Genomic DNA, 19253 nt, shown 5'->3' with positions numbered 1-19253 from the left:
AATTTCCTGAAAATCTGGACCCCGAGGTCCCTTCTATGGCTCAGGTGTCTGTCTCTCTTACAAATGGACAAAATTTGGGAAATGCTCTTCCTCTGTGAGGAAAGAGCAGAGGTGAAGCACCAAGGAGAGGGCGATGATGTCTACTGAACAGCAAATCTGAAGGAAGATGAGATGTTGTGCAGGAACCTGGGACCTGAGAGCACAGAACAGACAGAGGAGGCTCAGTCTTAACTCTGCAACTGTGAACATATCACTCTTGTGACAGAACTTCCCCAGGCTCTCTCTTCTCTGGTCTAAGATCAGAACACAGTACTCAGGCACCTCCAATGTTATTTGCAGCTTTGAACTCTCATTGATATTATCCCTGAAAGAGGCCATAGTTTGTCTGGTGTGGGCCTGGGTGTCTTCCTCCTTTTGACTGAGGTAATGCTGCATCTGTATCTCTTCATATTAATGAACTGATGTGTGAACCTAGTTCTCTACATAGTAGAACACAGATTCCAAATTTTGGGTTTTCTTTTGTGTTAATTTCAGTATTTTTATGTTGGTCTTTTGGGATTTCTGTGGTATTAGGTTAAATGCATTAATTCTAAATTCAGTAGGCCTTGATAAGACTGCTTTTCTCTGCTATGAGTATTTCTTTTGTTTAGGCCGATACTTATAAATGTGTCCTGACATCTTTCAGGTCAGGTCAGGAAGACTGATTTCCATTAAAAGGACAGAAACCTGGACAGGAGCTGTCAGGCTAATCCTAGTTTTAACCCTGAAACTTTCACTCACTCTCCTTAGAAGATGCGATCAGGAGTTCAGTGAGGAGGCGAGTCAGTCAGGGCTTCCTTGAACTCATTTGCACAGAAACTTCACTTACCTTCCAATAAGCATATAAATGGTACCCAACAAATGGGTGTGATTGGTGGTGACCCCAGATACTATGTTAAATTACCTCAGATGACAACGTATTTGTAACTACTGGATCATTAAAACGTCATGTCTCAGTAACAATAGAAGACTTGGTCAGATATTAAAATGTGCTTATAAAGTTATAGACCAATGAAAAATTTTCTGTCACATCACAGAGGCAAACGACTTTATTCAACACAGAAATGTGGTGTTCTATTAGCTGAAATACAGAAAAATTTTTTGTTATTCAGAAGCTAAATGAGTCTTTACAGTCAACTCTGTTTCTCAAAGAATGTATGTAATTCATTGCTTCTCTCAGGGTCTTATGCTTTATTTATGATATAAATAGTTAACTACTATATAATTTATTTTGGAGATTTATAGAAAGTATGTGTTTAATTTTATTATTTAAAAATCTATCTAATGTAAGTTTTCAGCACTATTTATTGAAAAAATCTATCTTCTCTAATGATATAAAGTATTACATACTTCAAATGGTAAATCTCTTTGTGTATGTGTTTATGTGTATTTATTTGAGTCTATTAGATATCTGTATTCTACCCAATTCACTCTTGCCTATTGTTACACAAGAACACAATAGGGTTTATTGTTTTTAATATCTTAACCCCTCACATCAGCCCTCTATTTCATAAATTTTCTTACTACTTTAACACAACTTTTCTTGCGTGTAAACTTAGATCAAGTAGAATATAAAAAATAATAATCTGTTTCAGAAACCTCTATCCAATGTGTACAGGACTTGTTTATTAAGAGATGATTTTATTGATTACTTGGTGTATATTTGAATGTCTAACATGTATCAGGCTACATAAAACAACATGCAAGGAATGTTTCTTTCTTGTTCTTTCTTAATTTGTAATATCATGGGATTAATATAGAAACTAGCAATTTATTAAGTAAAAATGCTTCAATTGGAATGAGTAGATTATGACAAAACTCCCAGTCAAAGCAGAGCATGGGTGCTAACCAGTACCTCACTAAGATGATGGAAATGGATAAATAATAAAAGGCAATCATAATATCTCATCTCTTACCATTCATTCTTAAATAAGTGGTCAAGCTGATCTTTCAATACTTTAATTACCATGGTGTCTTTTCTATTCTCCCCTGCTTTCTGTAGTAGATTTTTATTTTGTTAGAACATTCTTTCTGAACTTTTGTAACATACTTTTCAAAGTTCACAAACTTAAGCAGTTAGAATCCTTTACTAGAAAGAATTCAACTGTGTACATAAATAATCATGAGCACACTCAGAAACTAGGTAAATGTATGATAAAAAATTGTCTTTATGATGTGGGCTTTGTTTTTTTGTTTGGTTACCTTTTTTTCTATCTGAAATATGGTCCCTAAGGGATTTGAAATAGCTCAGCTGCAATTCCATCACTTCTACTAGCTTTGTTTGTAGTAATCCATCCTAAGGCCCACTTGACTTCACACTTCAGGAAGTCTGGCTCTAGGTGAGTGATGACACCATCATGGTTATCTGGTTCATTAAGACCTTTTTTGTACAGTTATTCTGTGTATTCTTGCTACCTCTTAATATCTTCTACTTCTTTTAGGTATATACTGTTTCTGTCCTTAATTGTGCTCATCATTGCATGAGATCTTCCCTTGGTATCTCTAATTTTCTTGAAGAGATTTCTAGCCTTTCCCATTCTATTATTTCCCTCTATTTCTTTGCCTTGTTCACTTAAGAAGTCTTTCTTATCTCTCCTTGCTATTCTTTGGAACTCTGCATTCAAATGGGTATATCTTTCCTTTTCTCCTTTGCCTTTAGCATCTCTTCCTTTCTCAGCTACTTGTAAGGCCTCTCCAGACAACCGTTTTGCCCTTTTGCATTTTTTTTCTTGGGGATGGTTTTGGTCACCACCTCCTGTACAATGTTATGAACCTCCATCCATAGTTCTTCAGGCACTCTGTCTATCAGATCTAATCCCTTAAACCTATTTGTCACTTCTACTGCATAATCATAAGGTATTTGATTTAGGTCATACCTGAACGTTCTAGTGGTTTTCCCTACTTTCTTCAATTTAAGGTTGAATTTTGCAATAAGGAGGTCATGATCTGAGCCACAGTCAGCTCCCAGGATTGTTTTTACTGAATGTATAGAGCTTCTCCTTCTTCGGCTGCAAAGAATATAATCAATCTGATTTTGGTACTGACCATCTGGTGATGTCCATGCATAGAGTTGTCTCTTGTGTTGTTGGAAGAGGGTGTTTGCTATGACCAGTGCATTCTCTAGGCAAAACTCTGTTAGCTTTTGCCCTGCTTCATTTTGTACTCCAAGGCCAAACTTGCCTGTTACTCCAGGCATCTCTTGGCTTCCTACTTTTGTATTCCAGGCCCGTATGATGAAAAGGATATCTTTTTTCAGTGTTAGTTCTAGAAGGTCTTGTAGGTATTCATAGAACTGTTCAACTACAGCATCTTGTCCATTAGTGGTTGGGGCATAGACTTGGATTACTGTGATACTGAATGATTTGCCTTGAAAATGAATAGAGGTCATTCTGTTGTTTTTGAGATTGCAAGCAGTACTGCATTTCAGACTCTTAGAAGGGCTACTCTATTTCTTCTAAGAGATCCTTGCCCACAGTTGTAGATATAATGGTCATCTAAGTTAATTTTGCTCAATCCCGTCCACTTTAGTTCACTGATTCCTATAACATCAATGTTCACTTTTGCCATCTCCTGTTTGACCACTTCCAATTTACCTTGATTCATGGGCATAACATTCCAAGTTCCCATGCAATATTGTTCCTTCAATTCAGTTCAGTTGCTCAGTCATGCCCGACTCTTTGTGATCCCATGAATCGCAGCATGCCAGGCCTCCCTGTCCATCACCAACTCCCAGAGTTTACTCAAACTCATGTTCATCGAGTCGATGATGCCATCCAGCCATCTCATCTTCTGTCGACCCCTTCTCCTGCCCCCAACCTCTCCCAGCATCAGGGTCTTTTCCAATGAGTCAACTCTTCGCATGAAGTGACCAAAGTACTGGAGTTTCAGCTTCAGCATCAGTCCTTCCAATGAACACCCAGGACTGATCTCCTTTAGGATGGACTGGTTGCATCTCCTTGCAGTCCAAGGGAATCTCAAGAGTCTTCTGCAACACCACAGTTCAAAAGCATCAATTCTTCAGCACTCAGCTTTCTTCACATCCAACTCTCACATCCATAGTATGACCACTGGAAAAACGCTAGCCTTGATTAGATGGACCTTTGTTGGCAAAGTAATGTCTCTGCTTTTTAATATCCTGTCTAGCTTGGTCATAACTTTCCTTCCAAGGAGTAAGCGTCTTTTAATTTCATGGCTGCAATCACCATCCACAGTGATTTTGGAGCCCCAAAAATAAAGTCTGACACTGTTTTCACTGTTTTCCCATCTGTTTCCCATGAAGTGATGGGACCAGATGCCATGATCTTAGTTTTCTGAATGTTGAGCTTTAAGCCAACTTTTTCACTCTGCTTTTTCATCTTCATCAAGAGGCTTTTCAGTTCATCTTCACTTTCTGCCATAAGGGTGGTGTCATCTGCATATCTGAGGTTATTGATATTTCTCCCGGCAATCTTGATTCCAGCTTGTGCTTCTTCCAGCCCAGTGTTTCACATGATGTACTCTGCATATAAGTTAAATAAGCAGGGTGGCAATACACAGCCTTGTCATACTCTTTTTCTTATTTGGAACCAGTCTGTTGTTCCATGTCCAGTTCTAACTGTTGCTTCCTGACCTGCATATAGGTTTCTCAAGAAGCAGGTCAGGTGGTCTGGTATTCCCATCTCTTTCAGAATTTTCCACAGTTTATTGTGATCTACACAATCAAAGCTTTTGGCATAGTCAATAAGGCAGAAATCAATGTTTCTCTGAAACTCTCTTACTTTTTCAATGATCCAGTGGATGTTGGCAATTTGATCTCTGGTTCCTCTGCTGTTCCTAAAACCAGCTTGAACATCTGGAATTTCATGGTTCACGTATTGCTGAAGCCTGGCTTGGAGAATTTTGAGCATCAATTTACTAGCGTGTGAGATGAGTGCAATTGTGTGGTAGTTTGAGCATTCTTTGGCATTGCCTTTCTTTGGGATTGGAATGAAAACTGACCTTTCCAGTCCTGTGGCCACTGCTGAGTTTTCCAAATTTGCTGACATATTGAGTGCAGCACTTTCACAGCATCATCTTTCAGGATTTGAAATAGCTCATCTGGAATTCCATCACCTCCATTAGCTTTGTTCATAGTGGTGATTTCTAAGGCCCACTTGACTTCACATTCCAGGATGTCTGTCTCTAGGTGAGTGATCAAACCATCATGATTATCTGGGTTGTGAAGATCTTTTTTGTACAGTTCTGTGTATTCTTGCCATCTCTTCCTGATATCGTATGCTTCTGTTAGGTCCATACCATTTCTGTACTTTATCGAGCCCATCTTTGCATAAAATATTCCCTTGGTATCTCTAAGATTCTTGAAGAGATCTCTAGTCTTTCCCATTCTGTTGTTTTCCTCTATTTCTTTGCATTGATCGCTGAGGAAGGCTTTCTTATCTCTCCTTTGGAACTCTGCATTCAAATGGAAATATCTTTCCTTTTCTCCTTTGCTTTTCACTTCTCTTCTTTTCACAGCTATTTTTAAGGCCTCCTCAGACAACCATTTTGCATTTCTTTTCCATGGGGATGGTCTTGATCGCTGTATTCTGTACAATGTCATGAACCTCCATCCATGGATCATCAGGCTCTCTGTCTATCAGATCTAGTCCCTTAAATCTATTTCTCACTTCCATTGTATAGTCATAAGGGATTTTATTTAGGTCATGCCTGAATAGTGTTTTTCCCTACTGTCTTCAGTTTAAGTCTGAATTAGGCAATAAGGATCATGATCTGAGTGACAGTCAGCTCCTGGTCTTGTTTTTGCTGAATATATAGAGCTTCTCCATCTTTGGAGCCAATGGTAACCTCCTCCAAAAGGACTTATGCCAGCATGCTGGGCTTACCAGAACTGCTGTTGCCAATGCCCTTGACCCCTCGGCAGGTCACTGTTGGCCTATGCCTCCACCAGAGACTCCTAAACACTCACAGGCAAGTCTGGTTCAGTCTCTTGTGGAGTCACAGCTCCTTTCTCCTGGGTTCTGATGCACACAAGGTCTTGTTTGTGCTCTCCAAGTGTCTCTGTTTCCCCAGTCCTGTGGAAGTTCTATAATCAGATAACCACTGACCTTCAAAATTAGATTCCCTGGAGATTCTTAGTCGCTTGCCAGATCCTCAGGTTGGGAAGTCTGTTGTGGGGCCTAGAACTTTTGCAACAGTGCAAAGAACTTCTTTACTATAATTGGTCTCTAGTGTGTGGACTGCCCACCTAGTGGCTCTGTTATGGGGCTAACAGCAACCTCCTCCAAGAGGACTTGTGACTCTACTAAGATGGTGGAGCAGAAGGATGTGCACTTATCTTCTCTTTGGAAAGCACCAAAATCACAACAAGCTGCTGAACAACCATCAACAGGAGAATGTTGGAACCCACCAAAAAAATACACCCCATATCCAAGGATAAAAGGAGAAGCTGCAACAAGATGGGAAGAGGAGCACAATAGCAGTTAAACTCAAACCTTGTACCAGCCAGAGAGACTTGGAGAGCACAAACAAAACCTTGTGCATTCAAGGACCCAGGGAAAGGAGCAGTGACCTCCACAAGAGACTGAACCAGAGCTGCCTGTGAGTGTCTGAAGGTATTCTGTGGAGGCATGGGTTAGCCGTAGCCTGCTGTGAGGATAGGGGCACAGGCAGCAGCAGTCCTGGGAGGCACAGCATGTGAAATCATAATATTAGACCTGCTATAATGTCTAACTTTCTTCCTATGAGCCGTAAGTCTTCCTACAGTCTGGTCTGCACTCACGAATCCAGTCCTCATCATTTTCCTAATCTTTGTGACTTGGGTATTGGCTCCTGAGAGAATAACTGGCCAGAATTCTAGCCCCAGAAATCTCAGGATGGCCTTCTAACATTATCTGACTCTTAGACTCTAAACTATCGAATTCCATGGAGCTATCCTGCCCTAAGTCAGTTCTTCACTCAAATCTGATGCCCACTGCAGGGTAGTTCCCCTGAGTTCTGTTGTTTCCAGGCCCCTAGATGAGTAATTCACATCCTCAGTTCAGTTCAGTTCAGTCGCTCAGTCGTGTCCGACTCTTTGAGACCCCATGAATCGCAGCACGTCAGGCCTCCCTGTCCATCATAAACTCCCAGAGTTTACTCAAACACATGTCCATCGAGTTGGTGATGCCATCCAACCATCTCATCCTCTGTCGTCCCCTTCTCCTCCTGCCCCCAATCCCTCCCAACATCAGGGTCTTTTCCAATGAGTCAACACTTTGCATGAGGTGGCCTAAGTACTGGAGTTTCAGCTTCAACATCAGTCCTTCCAATGAACACCCAGGACTGATCTGCTTTAGGATGGACTGGTTGGATCTCCTTGCAGTCCAAGGGACTCTCAAGAGTCTTCTCCAACACCACAGTTCAAAAACATCAATTATTTGGCGCTGAGCTTTCTTCACAGTCCAACTCTCACATCCATACATGACCACTGGAAAAACCATAGCCTTGGCTAGATGGACCTTTGTTGGCAAAGTAATGTCTTCCTAACTAACCTCAAAATATACATTCTTGGAAATCAGCCATTCCAAACTGACCCTGAAAATCCTGGATTTTTCTTCAGAAACTTGCTCAAATGCAGTTCAGACACTGTCAGCTTCTCTCTCCATGCCCACTCCTTACTGTTGCCTTATTTTTTTCCCATTTATTTTTATTAGTTGGAGGCTAATTACTTTACAATATTGTAGTGGTTTTTGCCATACTATTTCACCCCATTGTCCGTGGTATGTTGTTTCCAGTTGCCAAGTCAGTACCATTAAGACTCACTGGGTTTTTTGTTCTTGTTGCTTTTCTCTTAGGATTTGTGCGTATGGTTGGAGGGGATGGACCCTGCTCAGGGAGAGTAGAAGTGTATTCTGGAGAAGCCTGGACCCCAGTGTCTGATGGGAACTTCACACTCCCCACTGCCCAGGTCATCTGTGCAGAGCTGGGGTGTGGCAAGGCTGTGTCTGTGCTGGGACGCGTGCCCTTCAGAGCATCGAATGGCAAGGTCTGGGCTGAAGAGTTCAGGTGTAAAGGGGAGGAGCCTGAGCTCTGGTCCTGCCCCAGAGTGCCCTGTCCAGGGGGCACTTGTCACCACAGTGGAGCTGTTCAGGTCATCTGTTCTGGTGAGATGCACATCAGGACTTAACCTCCCTGCACATCTAGTTCACACAAACTCAAACTGAGGGACACTACACACAGTCATTGATCAGTACGCTTGGAAAGGGTTGCTGCTGTTGTTTAGTGACTCAGCTGTGTCTAAGTCTTTGTGACCTCATGGACTGTAGCCCGCCAGGCTTCTCTCTCCATGGAATTTCCCAGGCAACAACCCTGGAGTGGGTCTCCATTTCCTTCTCCAGGGGATCTTCCTGATCCAGAGATTGAACCCACGTCTCCTGCATTGCATGCAGATTCTTCCCAGGCGTCTCAGTGGTAAAGAATCTACCTATTAATGTAGGAGATGCATGAGACATGGATTTGATCCCTGGGTAGGGAACATCCCCTGGAGGAGGAAATGTCAACCCACTCCAGTATTCTTGTCTAGAAAATTCCATGGATAGAGGAGCCTGGTGGGCTGCAGTTCGTGGGGTCACAGTCAGTCAGACATGACTGAGCACACACATATGTACACTCAATTCCAGTGAGAAAATCCTGAGAGTTTGCTGAAATTCTGTCTTCTTCTACCAGCATACTCAGACATTCGGCTCATGAATAGTGGCACCTCTCAGTGTGAGGGGCAGGTGGAGATGAAGATTTCTGGACAATGGAGAGCACTCTGTGCCTCCCACTGGAGTCTGGCCAACGCCAATGTTGTCTGTCATCAGCTCGGCTGTGGAGTCACCATCTCCACCCCCAAAGGACCAGGCTTTGTGGAAGGAAGTAATCAAATCTCAACAGCCCGATTTCACTGCTCAGGGGCGGAATCCTTCCTGTGGAGTTGCCCTGTGACTGCCCTGGGTGGCCCTGACTGTTCTCATGGCAACACGGCCTCTGTAATCTGCTCAGGTAAGAGAGAGGGGCAAGGGCTACTGGTACTCAGGATGCTCCTGGAGTGAAATGTCTCCAAGAACAGACAGTGAGGGAAAACTGGCTTCAGAAGTCAGATATTTCATGGTGAAGTAATTCTTCTTATACATTAATTTTTCAGGTCAGGGCAAGAAGTGTGAAGGGAAATAATATACTTTTAAGCAAAACTATTATTTACATATAATCGTAGAAAACAATGTATAAGCAGTAAGTGTAGACTTCAGTCATGTTTCCCAACCTAGATCAACCAAGAGAACATTCACAGCACCACAGACTCACTGTTGTTTCCCCATAACGGTGCCCTCCCGCCTCTCCAGTGAAAACTGCTTACCTAACTTCTAGTACCATAGACTGTTTCATTGGTTTTTTAACTTTGTTTAAAATTGTGCAGCATATTTCCTTTTGTGTCTCGCTTCCTCAACTCAGCACGATGTTAGGGATTCACTAATGATGTTGTTTAGCAGCACTTCGTTCATTTTTATTACTCTAGGGTATACCTTTGAATGGTCACATGACCATTTATGGATCCATTTAACTGATGGTAGAGATTTGAGTTGATTCCAGTTCTTGACAATTACAAATATGATGGTACAACTTACCATGACATTGACTTTGGGTGTAAATATATGTTATTTATTTTGTGTGTTTAACACTTGATCTTTTATTTTCATTTTCTTAATGATATGGTGTCCTTGGATGAGTCACATTCTTCATCTTTAAGAAATATATAACTTATTGACTTCTTCCTGTACATTTAGCGCTTCTCGTATCCCTTTAAAAAGCCCCTTGCCTACTCCAAAATCATAAAAACAGTCTCCAAGAGTATCTTATGGAAGTTTAATTATTTTCCTCTTGAATATAACTGTACATTCCTTTTGGGATTGATATCTATGTAAAATAAGGGTCACGTTTCATATATATATCAACTGACTCAGAATCTTTTCCCCACTGCACTGCCACTTTTGTCATAAGGAGAAGGGCAAGTATGTCTGTCTTCTTTAAGACTCTCTATTCTGTTCCACTGTATCATTTGTCTATCCTTGCACCAATACTGCACTTTCTTAATTACTGCAAAGTTTTGAAAGTGAAAGTGAACGTCGCTCAGTCGTGTCTGACTCTTTGCGACCCCATGGACTAAACAATCATGGGATTCTCCAGGCCAGAATATTGGAGTGGGTAGCCTTTCCCTTCTCCAGCGGATCTTCCCAACCTAGGGATCGAACCCAGGTCTCCCACATCGTAGACGGATTCCTTTTCAGCTGAGCCACAAGGAAAGCCCTAAGTACTGCAACTTTACAGTAAGTCTGGATAATTTTAATTTAGAGGGGTTACTTTATATTAGCTCCTCTAACTTTGTTGCTTTTCTTGCCAAGATCATTCTTGACTTTGTGTTTTGTTTAAATTTTCAAATCAGCTTGTCATTTTTCACCAAAAAAAAAAAAAACAAAACATGTTTTGATTGAGATAAGATTTAATCTACGTAGAAATTTGAAGATGATTGACTTTGACAACTATGTTTCTCCAAATTCATTGACATAATATATCCTTCCATTCAGTTTGGTCTCAAATTTCTCTCAGAGGTTTTTCCATCTTCTACTAGATTTTCTCCTAGGAGTTTATGTTTTTGATGGTATTAATATTTCTTTTCTTGAAGGTGTCCTCAGAATGATTCCCTCTCATTTGTTTTGACCTTTTAAATTTTTTTATTTTGAGGTAATTTGAGACTTACAGAAAAGTCAAAAGAATAATATACATTAAAGTCCCAGATGACCTTTCCTTGGATTGACCCACTGATAGTATTTCATTTCAAATGACTCTCTTTGACTCCATCTCTCTGTCCCTCTTCCTTTCCCTCTCTGTCCCCTTCCTGCTCCATTTCTCCCTGAATATGTAAAATCTTCCTGAATTAGGGTGCAGACATATTGTCCCTTTACCCCTAAAATGCTTCAGGGAATTTCCTTACATAAGCACAATTCAGTCAAGTCTTTGATGACTTCAGCCCCAGATGACATCTATGTGCAGCCACATGAAAGACCCTAAGATAGAATTGCCAAGTCGAGTCTTTCGCAGTTAACTTACCCGGGAAATTATGAGCTAAATTACATATAATTTTTGTTTCAGATGGGAAATTTTGTCATACAGCCCTATAATCAGGATACTACCATAGATCGGCATTTCTAAATAGAGGAATATCTGTCCTCTGATCGTCCATTTTACTAATTTTACCTTATGCAGGTATAATGTGCTGATACACTCATTCATTAGTTCTTAACTTCAGCTGTTAAGTTTTTCAGCTCTAGAATTATTTATTTTATGTTATCATTTCTCTGCCAAGATACACATTTTGTCAATTAATTCCATAAGCCCTTTATTCATGGCTATTTGAATTCTCTGTCAGGTAACTCTAGTTGCTGAACATCCTGTGGAATTCTTTTTAATGTCTGCTTTTTACTCCCAGTTTTCGATGAAAAATCAGAGATATCTTTCAGAAAGGATTTTATTTTCCTTCTTCTATTTAGGGATAGATTTAGGAATAGAACACCTTATTTAACTCATTCATAGTGGAAGGCTAGGCTTAAAACAAAAGTTGTGGCACTGTCAGAAGCAGAACTCTAAAACTGTAATAACTTCACTGCTATGCTGCAAGTTTCATCTCTGCCTCTATCACCAGGTTGTTATATAGCTTAATTCAATTTCCTGTTCTTCAACACTCCCAACCCTCTGATCATTGCTGTTTCCGCAGTAAACCAGACCCAGGTGCTGCCTCAGTGCAAGGACTCCCTGTCTGAACCAGCAGGCTCTGCGGCTTTAGAGGAGAGCGCCCCATACTGCTCAGGTGAGGGTCCACAGGACGGAAGACCTTTCTCATTCCCCAGGTCAATGCCTCACGGTCCCATTTCTCTCTCCTCAGACAGTAGACAGCTCCGCCTGGTGGACGGGGGCGGTCCCTGCGCCGGGAGAGTGGAGATCCTTGACCAGGGCTCCTGGGGCACCATCTGTGATGACGGCTGGGACCTGGACGATGCCCGCGTGGTGTGCAGGCAGCTGGGCTGTGGAGAAGCCCTCAACGCCACGAGGTCTGCTCACTTCGGGGCAGGATCAGGGCCCATCTGGCTGGACGACGTGAACTGCACAGGAAATGAATCCCAAGTGTGGAGGTGCCCTTCCCGGGGCTGGGGGCGGCAAGACTGCAGACACAAGCAGGATGCGGGGGTCATCTGCTCAGGTCTGCGCTGCACACAGTCCACAGGCTGGGGGAGGGGTGGGGCCCTGGAGGGCGGGGGTCTGAGCTCTGAGGGAGAGATGCTGAAAGGACCAGAAAAGGAGGCTTCCTCCCATGGAGTCTGTCTTTCTAGCAGACTTGAACACAAGGTGCTTTCACTTCCTGCTGCAGCAGCTGAGGTTCTGGTCCTTTCTTCTCAGCAGTGTTTCCTGGTAGAGCTATTTCTTACAGTTTCCACGTGAAAGCATGGCTCACTCTTCCATTGCATATGGTGCAAAAATATTAAACCCAGGGTACTAGTTTCATTTTGCTTCTTATATTTGTTGCTTTATACTTCTGTAGGCTAGGTGTCAAGCGGGGATCTCATTGGGCTGGAATCAAGGTTTCAGCAGGGCCACATCACTTCTGAGGCTCTGGCCAAGAATCTATTTCTTGTCTTTTCCTCCTTCTAGAAACCACCTACATTCCTTGGTTTATAGCCCCCTTCATCCATCATCCGACCAGCAATGCTGCACATCTCTATTATCTATAGTCACATCTCCCTCTAGCTAGAGACAGGAAAATATTCCTCTTTTAGGGATAGTGGAACTAAGGATGTGATTAGACTGTGCTCATATGGCTAATCCACAGTATTCCTGCTTAATCTCACCATCCTAAAGTCTTTAGCTTAATCACGTCTGTAAAGTCCCTTTGGGGCTTCTCTGGTGACTCAGTGGCAAAGAATCTGCCCGCCAGTGCAGGAGATGGAGGTTCAATCCCTGGGTCTGGAAGCTCCCCTAGAGAAGTAAATGGCATCCACTCCAGTACTCTTGCCTGGGAAATCCCATTGACAGAGGAGCCTGGCAGGCTACAGTCCATGGGGTTGCACAGAGTTGGACACGACTTAGTGAGTAAACAACTAGAAGTCCCTTTTTCCAGGTCAGGTAGCATATCACAGGCTCCAGGGATTAGGCTGTGGACATCTCTGGGGTTCATTATGCTGTCTGCCACTTCACTGTCTACCTCAAATCCTTTCACACACAAAACCCCTTGTTGAGTTTTGTCAGAAAGCAGGATTCAGCTCCCCTGCCACCAGATGCCCAGGTTGGTCTTTCTTTTTTGCTGTATCCATTACATCATTGCGGTAGAAACAGAAAGACAGACATCAGTGGTTAAAGTCAGGTAAAAGGGTTACAAAAGTCAGTTTTGTCACCTAGTGGGCATCTCCTCAGCTGGGTCAAGGATGTATGGTCACAATTTCTGGGAGAGAAGAAAACCCAGAGCACTGAGTAGAGTGCTCACTGTGTCCTGTCTCCTCATTTTCAACCTTAGAGTTCCTGGCCCTCAGGATGGTGAGCGAGGCCCAGCAGTGTGCTGGGTGGCTGGAAGTTTTCTACAATGGGACCTGGGGCAGTGTCTGCCGAAGCCCCATGGAAGACATCACGGTGTCCGTGATCTGCAGACAGCTTGGCTGTGGGGACAGTGGAACCCTCAACTCTTCTGTTGGTCTCAGGGAAGGTTCCAGACCCCGGTGGGTAGATGGAATCCGCTGTCGGAAAACTGACACCTCTCTCTGGCAGTGTCCTTCTGACCCTTGGAATTACACTTCATGTTCTCCAAAGGAGGAAGCCTATATCTCCTGTGCAGGTGACTTACTGTCTGTTTCTGTGTCTGTCTCAACCCTGTAGGATGTTAGTAGTGAGATTCTATATTTTAAAATCTAAGTGATAAGTTTAATTTGGGTCCACAAAATGAAGTTAGGTGGAGCTAATTTAATCCACATGTTCCAACTTTGTTATTTAAATTGTTTAGTTGAGATCTAATTCATATAAGCTTATATGATTCCAAGTGTACATCATAATACTTACATATTTGTATATACTGGTAAATGATCACCAGAATAAGTCTAGTAATATCGATCACCATATAGCATTACAATTTTTTGCTTATGATGAGAATTTTTAAGATGTATTTTCTTAACAACTCAAGTACACAGTACAGTATTTAGTATAGTCACCTTACTGTCCATTACTTCCTCATGGCATTAATTTTATAGCTGTAAATTTGTGCCTTTGACTACCTTCACCAATTCTGCCTACACCAACCCACCTCTGGCATCCAACCCATTCTCTGCATCTGTGAGCCTCCATTTTTTTGTATTTAAGATTCCACATATAAATGAGATCATATGGTACTTTTTATCTCTGTCTGATTTATTTCACTTAGCATAATGCCCTCAAGGTCCATTCATGTTGTTGCAAATGTCATGATTTTGTTCTTTTTGATGGTTCGATATATATACACATAAAACATTTTCTTTATTCATTCATCCATCAATGAAGACTTAACGTTATTTGGCTATTGTAAATAGTGCTGCAATGAACATTAGGTTGTATGTATCTTTTTAAGTTAGTGTTTTTGTTTCCTTCAAGTAAATTAAAAATAGAACTTCCACCTGATTTAGCAATTTCACTTTATTTATTGAAGAAACTGTTCTTCCCTCATTGTGTATCTTGTCTCCTTTGGCAAAAGTTAATTGATCATATGCATTTGGATTTATTTCTGAGTCTGTTTCTCTATTTTATTTCTCTGTTTCTCTCTATTCTGTTCCATTGATCTCTGGGTCTGTTTTTATACCAATACTATGCTGTTTTGATTAATACAGCTTTGTAATATAGTTTGAGTCAGAAATTATGACATACCCAGCATTATTCTTCTTTCTTAAGATTGCCTTGGCTATTTGGGGTCTTTTGTGGTTCCATACCAATTTTAGAATTGTTTGTTCCATATCTGTGAAAATTTCCATTGGAATTTGGATAAGGATTGCAGTGAATCTGCAGATTGCTTTGTGTAGTATGCCCGTTTTAACGTTAGGTGTTTCAATCCATGAGAATATCTTTTTGTTTATTTGTGCTTGTTTAATGTCTTTCATCAATGTCTTACAGTTTTCAGTACACAGGATTTTCACCTCCATGGTTAAATTTATTCCTAGGTATTTTATTCTTTTTGATGTAGTTATGAATAGAATGGTTTTCTTGATTTATCCTTATGGCAGTTGGTTTGTTTGTAGAGATACAATTGTTTTTTTAGTATAGATTTTGCATCTTGCAACTTGACTGAGTGATTTAGTTCTAATAGTTTTTGGTGAGGTCTTTAGGGTCTTCTATATATAATGTCATCTAACCTGCAAATAGTACCAGATTTGCCTCTCCCTTTCAGCTTTGAAGTGAAGTGAAAGTCACTCAGTCATGTCCTATTCTTTGCAACCCCATGGAGAGTCCATGGAATTCTCCAGGCCAGAATACTGGTGTGGGTAGCTTTCCCCTTCTCCAGGGGATTGTGGCTCGGCTGGTCAGGAATCCACCTGCAATGTGGGAGACCTGAGTTTGATCCCTAGTTTGGGAAGATTCCCTGGAGAAGGGAAAGGCTACCCACTCCAGTATTCTGGCCTGGAGAAGTCCACGGACTATATAGTCCATGAACCCGATGGAGTTCAAAGAGTCGGACATGACTGAGAAACTTTCACTTTTCTTTCAGATTTAGTTGTCCATATTTTCTTTTTCCAAATCTGAAAAGAAGAGGTGAAACTGATGCTATTTACAGGTTACATGACATTATATATAGAAAACCCTAAGTGTTAGTCACTCAGTCGTGTCTGACTCTTTGTGACCCCATGGACTGTAACCCGCCAGAATCCTCTGTCCATGGAATTCTCCTGGCAAGAACACTGGAGTGGGTTGCCATGCCCTTCTCCAGAGAAAATCCTAAAGATCCCACCAAAAACTATTATATTTGGATGTCTGTATTTTCTTTTTGGGGACTTCCCAGGTGGCTCAGTGGTAAAGATTGCACCTGCCAAGGGGAAGACACAGGTTCAATCCCTGGGTCGAGAAGATCCTCTGGGGAAGGAAATGGCATCCCACTCCAGTATTCCTGCCTGGAGCAGACATGGAGAGAGGAGCCTGGTAGGATACACTCCATGGTGTTGCAAAAGAGTCGGACATTCTTGGTGACTAAAGAATGACAACAACAAACAACAATTTTCTTTTTCTTGCCTGACTGCTCTGCCTAGGACTACCAGAGCCATGTTGAATGAAAGTGGGCATCTTTGTCTTGTGTCTGATCCTGGAGGAAAAACTTTCAGCTCTTTGCAGTACAGTATGATGCTAGCTGAAGGTTTGTCATTTGGCCTTTATTATCTTGAAGTATGATCCCTCTATACCTATTTTGTAGAGAGTCTTTTTTTTTTTTTTTTATTGTATATGGATGTTGAATTTTGTCAAGTGTTTTTCCCTATCTATTGAGAGGATATGATTTTTATTTTAATTTGGTGTATCACATTGATAAATTTGTGAATGTTGAACCATCCTTGCATCCTTGGAACAAATCTCACTTGATCATGGTGTTCAGTTCAGTTCAGTTGCTCAGTTGTGTCTGACTCTTTGCGATCCAATGAACCGCAGCACGCCAGGCCTTCCTGTCCATCACCAACTCCTGGAGTCCACCCAAACTCATGTCCATTGTGTTGGTGATGCCATCCAACCATCTCATCCTCTGTTTTCCCCTTCTCCTCCTGCCCTCAATCTTTCCCAGCATCAGGGTCTTTTCAAATGAATCAGCTCTTCACATCAGGTGGCCAAAGTATTGGAGTTTCAGCTTCAACATCAGTCCTTGCAATGAACACCCAAAACTGATCTCCTTTAGGATGGACTGGTTGCATCTCCTTGCAGTCCAAGGGACTCTCAAGAGTCTTCTCCAACACCACCATTCAAAGGCATCAATTCTCCAGCACTCAGCTTTCTTTATAGTCCAACTCTCAGGTTCACAGATGACTAGTGGAAAAACCATAGCCTTGACTAGACATCTTTGTTGAGAAAGTAATGTCTCTACTTTTTAGTATGCTGTTTAGCTTGGTCATAACTTACCTTCCAAGGAGTAAGCGTCTTTTAATTTCATGGCTGCAATCACCATCTGCAGTGATTTTGGAGCCCCCCCCAAATTAAATCTGTCACTGTTTCCACTGTTTTCCCATCTATTTGCCATGAAGTGATGGGACAGATGCCATGATCTTTGTTTTCTGAATGTTGAGCTTTAAGCCAACTTTTTCACTCTCCTCTTTCACTTTCATCCAGAGGCTTTTTAGTTCATTTTCACTTTCTGCCATAAGGATGTGGCATCTGCATATCTGAGGTTATTGATATTTATCCCGGCAATCTTGATTCCAGCTTGGGCTTCATCCAGCCCAGCATTTCCCATGATGTACTCTGCATATAAGTTAAATAAGCGGGGTGACAATATATAGCCTTGATATACTCCTTTCCCTATTTGGAACCAGTCTGTTGTCTCATGTCCAATTCTAACTGTTGCTTCCTGACCCACATACAGGTTTCTTAAGAGGCAGGTCAGGTGGTCTGATATTCCCATCTCTTTCAGAATTTTCCACAGTTTATTGTGATCCACACAGTCAAAGGCTTTGGCATAGTCAATAAAGCAGAAATAGATGTTTTTTTTCCTGGAACTTTCTTGCTTTTTTGATGATCCAGCTGATGTTGGCAATTTGATTTCTGGTTCCTCTGCCTTTTCTAAAACCAGCTTGAACATCTGGAAGTTCATGGTTCATGTATTGCTGAAGACTGGCTTGGAGAATTTTGAGCATTACTTTACTAGCGTGTGAGATGACTGCAATTGTGTGGTAGTTTGAGCATTCTTTGTGATTGCCTTTCTTTGGGATTGGAATGAAAACTGACCTTTTCCAGTCCTGTGGCCCCTGCTGAGTTTTCCAAATTTGCTGACATGTTGAGTGCAGCACTTTCACAGCATCATCTTTTAGGACTTGAAATAACTCTACTGGAATTCCATTACCTCCACTTGCTTTGTTTTAGTTATGCTTCCTAAGGCCCACTTGACTTCACATTCCAGGATGTCTGGCTCTAGGTGAGTGATCACACCATCATGATTATCTGGGCGATGAAGATCTTTTTTGTACAGTTCTTCTGTGTATTCTTGCACCTCTTCTTAATATCTTCTACTTCTGTTAGGTCCATACCATTTCTGTATTTTATTCAGCCCGTCTTTGCATGAAATTTTCCCTTGGTATCTCTAATTTTCTTGAAGAGATCTCTAGTCTTCCCCATTCTGTTGTTTTCCTCTATTTCTTTGCATTGATCACTGAGGAAGACTTTCTTATCTCTCCTTGCTATTCTTTGGAACTCTGCATTCAAATGGGAATATCTTTCCTTTTCTCCTTTGCTTTTCACTTCTCTTCTTTTCACAGCTATTTGTAAGGCCTCCTCAGGCAGCCATTTTGCTTTTTTGCATTTCTTTTCCTTGGGGATGGTCTTGCTCCCTCTCTCCTGTACAGGGTCATGAACCTCCATCCATAGTTCATCAGGCACTCTGTTTTTCAGATCTAGTCCCTTAAATCTATTTCTCACTTCCACTGTATAATCGTTAGAGATTTGATTTAAGTCATACCTGAATGATCTAGTACACAAGACCCTATTCATTCCCCATGTCAACACCTCTTTTCCCATTTCTCTCCTCAGACAGCAGACAGCTCCGCTTGGTGGACGGGGGTGGTCGCTGTGCCGGGAGAGTGGAGATCCTTGACCAGGGCTCCTGGGGCACCATCTGTGATGACAGCTGGGACCTGAAGGATGCCCACGTGGTGTGCAGGCAGTTGAGCTGTGGCGAAGCCCTGGATGCCATGGTATCTGCTCACTTTGGGGCAGGATCAGGGCCCATCTGGCTAGACGACCTGAATTGCACAGGAAATGAGTCCCACGTGTGGAGGTGCCCTTCCCGGGGCTGGGGGAGACACAACTGCAAGCACAACAAAGATGCAGGAGTCATCTGCTCAGGTATGGTCTCTACGTAGTCCAGTGGCCAAGAGAAGGGATATCTGCAAGGAAGCCTAATCACCTTGACAATAGAAGATAGGGTGGGCTAGTGAGATCTGAGATATCTACCCATCCTCCCTCAGTGCACAACC

General features: G+C 41.9%; 1 protein-coding gene across 1 annotated transcript in view; it reads left to right on the top strand.

The window, feature by feature from the left end:
* LOC133043053 (uncharacterized) overlaps positions 1–19253 on the top strand; it is a 285837-nt gene that overhangs the window by 28001 nt on the left and 238583 nt on the right. Inside the window, 6 exon segments of the mRNA XM_061123943.1 lie at positions 7851–8159; positions 8722–9039; positions 11804–11896; positions 11972–12286; positions 13595–13909; positions 18808–19122. Of these exon segments, the coding sequence (XP_060979926.1) occupies positions 7851–8159; positions 8722–9039; positions 11804–11896; positions 11972–12286; positions 13595–13909; positions 18808–19122 (1665 nt within the window).

Source organism: Dama dama, chromosome 22 (genome assembly GCF_033118175.1).
Source record: "Dama dama isolate Ldn47 chromosome 22, ASM3311817v1, whole genome shotgun sequence".
Taxonomy (NCBI): domain Eukaryota; kingdom Metazoa; phylum Chordata; class Mammalia; order Artiodactyla; family Cervidae; genus Dama; species Dama dama.
The sequence above is the reverse complement of the archived record's forward strand: the minus strand, read 5'-3'. Positions and strand labels throughout refer to the sequence as shown.